This window comes from Salvia miltiorrhiza, chromosome 4 (assembly GCF_028751815.1).
Source record: "Salvia miltiorrhiza cultivar Shanhuang (shh) chromosome 4, IMPLAD_Smil_shh, whole genome shotgun sequence".
NCBI classification, from domain to species: Eukaryota; Viridiplantae; Streptophyta; class Magnoliopsida; order Lamiales; family Lamiaceae; genus Salvia; species Salvia miltiorrhiza.
In genome coordinates, this window is record NC_080390.1 from 47,777,115 (window position 1) to 47,783,877 (window position 6,763).

Here is a 6,763-nt window from a genome sequence, read left to right on the forward strand (position 1 = left end):
TAGATGAATTTACGACATTAATTGATAGAATGGTGATGGAATATGTACATTGGGAGGCAATTAAGGAGTAGCTACATGTAATAAAGATGATCGTCCCATTGAAAAGCGTGAGCGTAGTTGGTGTCGGGCACGCAAAACACGTTGTCGATTCCAAATTGAGCACCAAGAAAGTGTTGAGTGGTGTCGATGGACACAGATCTAGATGAAGTTGGGCTGTGGCTCCTCACCCGCGACAGTCTTTGTATCTCCCTTTCCGCTTCACTCAGTTGTTCCTTCATCTTCACAACCTGCATTAATTATTTATATTAATAAATTAACAACTGCATGTGTACCCATTTTGTCATCTATTTCACAAACATGGCTCCTTTTCACCCTACAATGCATCTCTTCTTTCTATACCTTCACTTTTTTCTTCTTTTCAATTTTCTTCTTTTAAAATCTTATGGAGATGAAGAGAGAGAGAGAGAGGTGTTGACCTCAGTCTGAAGGTGGCATTTCTCAACAAGGGTGGACTCATGGTGGGACCTGAGCTTGGAGAACTCCTCCTCGAGCATCTTAGTCTTCCAGCGAGCACGGCGGTTCTGGAACCACACGGCCACCTGGCGAGGGTCCAAGCCCAGCTCCGCCGCCAGCCGCTCCTTCCTCTCCGTCTCCAACTTATGCTCGCTGCCGAAGCACCGCTCCAGCATACTCAACTGCTCTTCGCTCAGCTTCCTCTTCCTCATCATCCCACCACCATCCTCGCCACCTTTGCCCTTCCTCCGCCTCCGCCGCGTTTTTAGCTTCTCCGCCTCCCCTAATTAATAAACCATTTGCAAATTCAAAGTCATCATCAACATTAACATAAACATTTTTTGGGGGGCTTACAACTAAGTACCTTGTTCTGGCACAAACTGGCAGCTGATCATTCCGGCAGGATAGTACTCAGACATGTCATTAAATTCATGGTTCATGATGAATTTATGAGTGAGCAGTAGCAGGACTCCACTTCTAAGTTAATTTGTTGTTGGCTTAGGTTTAGCAGGACTAAGGATATTGCTGCACTCTTAAACTTCATTTATACTGCTCCATTTTTCTAATTCGACATGCTCTTTACTACAATTTTCGACAATGCCCCTGCCTCCTCCTATTTTAAACTAATCACTCCAACTTCTTTTTCTTTTTTTTATTATTACTCCTCTATTTAAATAAGTGCCATTTATTTATTTTTTTACTTTCAATTTTGTTTCTATGGCCTCGTAGATGCTACAAGCTAGGTGTCTATATTCTATTGATTCATCACTTAAATGTGCATTGGTTAATATATATATATATATATATATATATATATATATATAATTATGTATGTGACTAAATGGATAGTATCTAAAACACTTTAATAGATTACACCAAATGTAAGATGATATAGGTGTGCACAAATTCCACTGGGCGTAGGGGAGAAGTTGCACTTACTTTAAATGGAAAAATCCTAATATTAGAATATTATATATTGAAGCTAAGTAAAAGATAAGTATACACATATATACAATAAAAACTGGAGTAGTTTTGTGCGAGAACTCCCACATGTGATTGGTAAAACGTTGTTCATGTATTTTATATTTTGTTTGATTGGATAATAATAAAATAACTACTTACGCATTTGTTGAAGAACCCGATTGGAGTACGATTTGTCATATTGGGAAATCACATTGAATGGGGGCAAGATAATGGGATTGGTCATCATGTGAAGAAAAAGTGATAATCCACTCAAACCCAAACTTTCTTCAGTAATCCACATATTCAGGAAATGTCTGGATACATTTGTTGAAATATTTTCGTGTATTAATTAATGATCACTTCCTCCTCCTTTAAATTAAATTAAATCCTGTTTTAATTTGGGGAGTGATATTTATTTTGAATTATTAAAATAAAAACAACACACTCCTATGATATTTTGTATGACGCTTTTTGATTAAATATGTAATTTTTCTTTATTACCTCTCACCCACAAACATGACCCAACGAGGATACGGCAGAATTAGGCCAAATGGATGACAACGAACAATTTAGTACGATTCATTTATTTTATCTTGTTAGCATGTGATGACCCCATATATATTACCTTGTATTTCTCTGACTCGACATGATTTGTCATTTGATGCCCAACATCTCTGGATAAAGTTGTGATTCTAACTAACCTTAAGTACTTAATAAAACTAATTACTATCATTTATGAGAATCATTGAATTCTACTTTTTGATTATTAACTGTTTATTAATCTAGTATTTATTTCCTGCTTTTAAGTAGGGCTTTCGATCCAAAAATCTAGAGACAATATACATCATAGATTCACATAGCTTAGTTTAATTGAATAATCATAAATACTACACATTTTATAGTGACTTGGCGCGTTAGCCCGTTAAGTCTAGGGTGGGCCAAATCAAGTCAAATATTAATGGGCTCGAGCTCGACTTGTTTAAATATTTGAATGTTCGAATTTGATTCGAGCTTTTATCTAGTTGATCGAGCTTGATTCGTCATCCACTTACCAAGTTCGAGCTCGGTCCGAGTTCGACTTGGGTGATGCTCGATAATATCGAATTCGAGCTTGAGCTTGAGCTCGAACTCTGCTCATTAGATATTCATATATAAAATTTAGGGAAAATTTATTAATTAATATGTATCGAGCTCGACTCGTTTAAGGCTCGTGCACTAATTCTATTGAAGACTCGACTGAAGGTTTGTGAACAACCCTCCCAAACATGTTTGCTAACAATCGAATCTGAATATGTTCACGAATTCAACGAGCATGTGCTGTCAGGCTCGAGCTGAACTCGATAAAATTATCGAGTTTGAAATCAGTCTCGAGCGTGGCTCGTTTACTATTGAATCGATCTCCGAACAAGCATTTTTCGAGTCGAACCTTGAATAGCTTGCAAATAGCTATGTTCATACAACCCTGAATACTCATATATATATGTGTATATATATATATATATATATATATTTATTTATTTATTTATTTATTTACATAGGGAGATGTTCAAGAAAGAACCACTAACTAAAAAAAAGAATGGAGAATCATTTTCAGCCATTCGATCATCAAGATCTACGGTGGATGCATCATCTTGTTGGATGAATACAGAACCTGGGTTCGAATCCAGAAGGGAGCAATTTTTTTTAGTGCATTAATTTTAACAGCGAATGCATTACAGTGAATGCATTAGAATTGATGGTTCTCACGTTCTCACAAATAACGTAGTTCTCTCTAGAACCACATCATATATATATATATATATATATATATATATATATATATATATATATATATATATATATTATGAATAATCAATTTTGATCAATTAAATATTTAAATTCTAAAAACTTATACAAATCTATTGCTATTAGATAGTAATTTTTTTGATACTTGAAAAATAAAGATGCACTAAATCGCAGACGATTTTAATAGGCGCAAAACATATACGGAGTATTATGCATATACAGTATACATGGATTCCCTTCCATTAGCTTGTAATTAATTAACTAATCATATCTGTGTTACTGCGTACGTGGCCTTTTTCCTTCCAAAAATATTTAGTGCGCCTCCACTCCACATGCGTACGTGGCTCGAGATGGGTGAACAGAAGTTTGTCAATGAGAATAGAATATATATTGTGTTTGTCTTATTTATTTTCCAAAAATTATGCAAATATTTTCATTTATTGGTAAAATTATTTAGTTATTGCTTTAAGGTCTATTATATATGTGATGAAACTCATTATTTCCATCTAAAAAAATATTAGTATAACATAACTAGAGTTAATTGCATGTAATATTACGAATTTTGCCCAAAATTCACTTTTCTCACGATCTTTAAAAAAATCCATTTTTTTTCAAAAAAAAATTAATTATTCAAGTCTATATTATGCATTTAAATTCTAATTATGGATCACTAAACTAATTATAAATTTTAATTGCCCTCAAATTATATACTCATTATTTAATCATTATTTAATAATCGCGCACTTAATTTTTTTTTCTCGAACAGATCTTAGCAACTAGACATACTTAATTTGAACTAGAACATTCGCTCGTGCGATGCACGGAGAACATAATTTTGCATCAAAATTAAACGATGTAGTGTGTGTATCGGTTAAGCGATTAGGGGTTAATGTCTAAACCGAAGGTCTTGGGTTTGAGCCCCTGTGGCGCGGCCTTTAAATTTCTTTATTTAATCATGTTAATTTGTATATAAAAAATAAATAAATTAAATTATGTATCAAATAAATAAAAAAATAAATATTAAATATAGTTAGAATATAAGTAAATGTAAATTATTTTTTCTTAAAAAATTAAATAATTTACATCAATTACTCAGTAAAGATCCTTAATTTTATTTTATAATTTTGAAATGTATCATTTTTAATTTTCCATCTATTTGATGAAAAACTTTATTTTCTTCATTAAAATTATAGAATAAACACATCATTCAAATTAAAAGAAACGAAGGAACAATAAAAAAAAGAGTTTTCACATCACAATATATAATTTTAAAACATAAGCTAATCATGCATAAAATTATTTTTTTCTAAGTTAGCTCATTACCTATGTCATCTTATTAGAAAAGCTTCAATTGATAAGTAGGAAAATAAATTATATTATTAGAATTTATTAGAATACTAATAAAAGAGTTGAATAATTATTTGATACCAAATCAAAGATCTTGTATTCATCTTTAATTTAAGATATATATAGAATATTTTTTATAAATAAAATTTGATTTTTTTAAAAAAATCATCAAAATATGAAAAAGAGAATATGAGAGAAAGAGATAGATCAAAATATGAAAAAGAGAATATGACGAAAGAGAGGAGAGAGAAAATATATGAATTTGTTGAGTTTTATAAATACCATTTAATTGATTCATTAATTACAATTTTACCATAAACTGTGTTTTCATATAATAAATAGATTTGTAAGGCGCACTGAATAAAATAAGAACGAAATCGCATTTTCTCCCCAACTTCTAGTTGACAAGGATATCTCCAGTTCGATAATGATCTAGTCTCACTCATGTCTATTTTGAAAGTCGGAAAGCCTTTATTACCCTTACCTTTTCAAATCACATCAAATATTAAAAATATATTTCCCCCTGCAAAATATCTACTCTCATGTTCCATTAAAAGTGGCTTGTATTTCATTTTAGGTCGTCCCATTATAAATGACCTATTTTTATAAATGGAAAATTTTAATCCTTAAAAAAACGTAGACCCTACCATTTTTAACAAATTTAAACATTCTCTTTAATTTATGTGCCGAAAAGTTTTGAGTCACATATAGTGGGACGGAGGAAGTAATTCACTACTCCCTCCATCCCATTACAAATGTTCCATTACTTTTGGACACAAAGATTAACAAATGTATAATTAGTAGATAAAGTGAGTTGGTGGAAATTATATAAATATTAAATATAGAGAGAATATGTTGCCAAAAAATGAATGTAACATTTGTAACGAGACATTCCATTATGAAAAGTGGGACATTTATAATGGGATTGAGGGAGTATTTCTTTTTCTAGGAATACTTGTGGATACATCCGACTGATTACGAGAGAAAATAGTACTCCCTTCCTCAATTTGCATACTATACGTTCTCCAAATTTGTGCTTACTTTATTTTTAAAGGGTTAATTGCATTAAAATACCTGACCTTATTCCAAAATTTGGTTTTTTGATAAACTTTTTAATTGTAACAAAAATTTAAACGAGCTTTCAATTGATAGCAATGTCCGTCCGAAGTAATTTACGGCCAAATTAAATCTGAGTTGCCAGCTGCAATGCCAACTCAAATTTAAAAATGTCAAATCACACCCCCCTTCCACGTCACCCTTTATCTCCCTCTCTCTTCCCACATCCCTCTTCCTCCCCCTTCTCCCCCCCATCCCCCTCTCCATGTCAACTTTCTCTCTCTTTCCTCAGAAAACATCGGTCATCTTCCCCCTGCGCAGAACCCTCCCCCTCCTCCACGCCGGCGCCGCCGTGTCTTCTCTGGCCGGCGAACCCTCCTGCAACGCGGGCGGTTGTCGCGGACTTCCTGGGACTGCCGCGACGGGGTTGAAGGGTATTTGGGGCGTGGCTGCCCCTCTACAAACCCTAACCAAGCGCCGCTATCTATTTCGGCTCCTTTGAGCGGCGGTAGCATTCTTCCACGCCACCCTTCCGCTGCCATGATGTATTTGAGCGGCGGGGAAGGCGGCAACGGGAAAAACTCTACTCGTCGTGAACCACCCCTGAAACCTCGATTTTCCTTGAAATCCTCGTTGGAAAAAAGGTCGATGTTGATAATATCTCTGAAACCACCCCTGAAATCCCCGATTTTCCTTGATTTAGGAGCATTTTTTTGATGTTTTTTTCTAGAATTGGAAGTTTTTCTTCATTCTTCAATTTCTGATTTGGGAGCGGCGGGTTGTTGAACATCTCGGCGGTGAAGAAGTCCGATGAGTTGTTGGGAATTTAGGGGCGGCGGCCGTTGCTGTGGAGGGTTCGCCGGCTGGAGAAGACGCAGCGACGCCGAGTTGGAGGGGATGGGGGATGGGAGATGGGGGAAGAGAGAGAGAGAGAGAGAGAGAGAGAGAGAGAGAGAGAGAGAGGTGACGTGGGAGGGGGAGTGGGTGTGATTTGGCATTTCTGATGCCACATTGGAATTCCGACTGCCAACTCAGATTTAGTTTGGCCGGAAAATTACTCCGGACGGACATTGCTATCAATTGAAAGCTCGTTTAAATT

General features: G+C 34.9%; 1 protein-coding gene across 1 annotated transcript; it reads right to left on the bottom strand.

Annotated features, from left to right (window-relative positions):
- LOC131023917 (homeobox-leucine zipper protein ATHB-40-like) lies at positions 1–1,049 on the bottom strand. Its single transcript, XM_057953568.1, has 3 exons — positions 878–1,049; positions 477–796; positions 1–287 (listed from the first exon to the last, which is right to left on the bottom strand). The coding sequence occupies exons 1-3, from the start codon at positions 951–953 to the stop codon at positions 72–74; spliced, it is 612 nt and encodes a 203-aa protein (XP_057809551.1). The 5' UTR covers positions 954–1,049; the 3' UTR covers positions 1–71.
- Between the last annotated feature and the right edge of the window lie 5,714 nt (positions 1,050–6,763).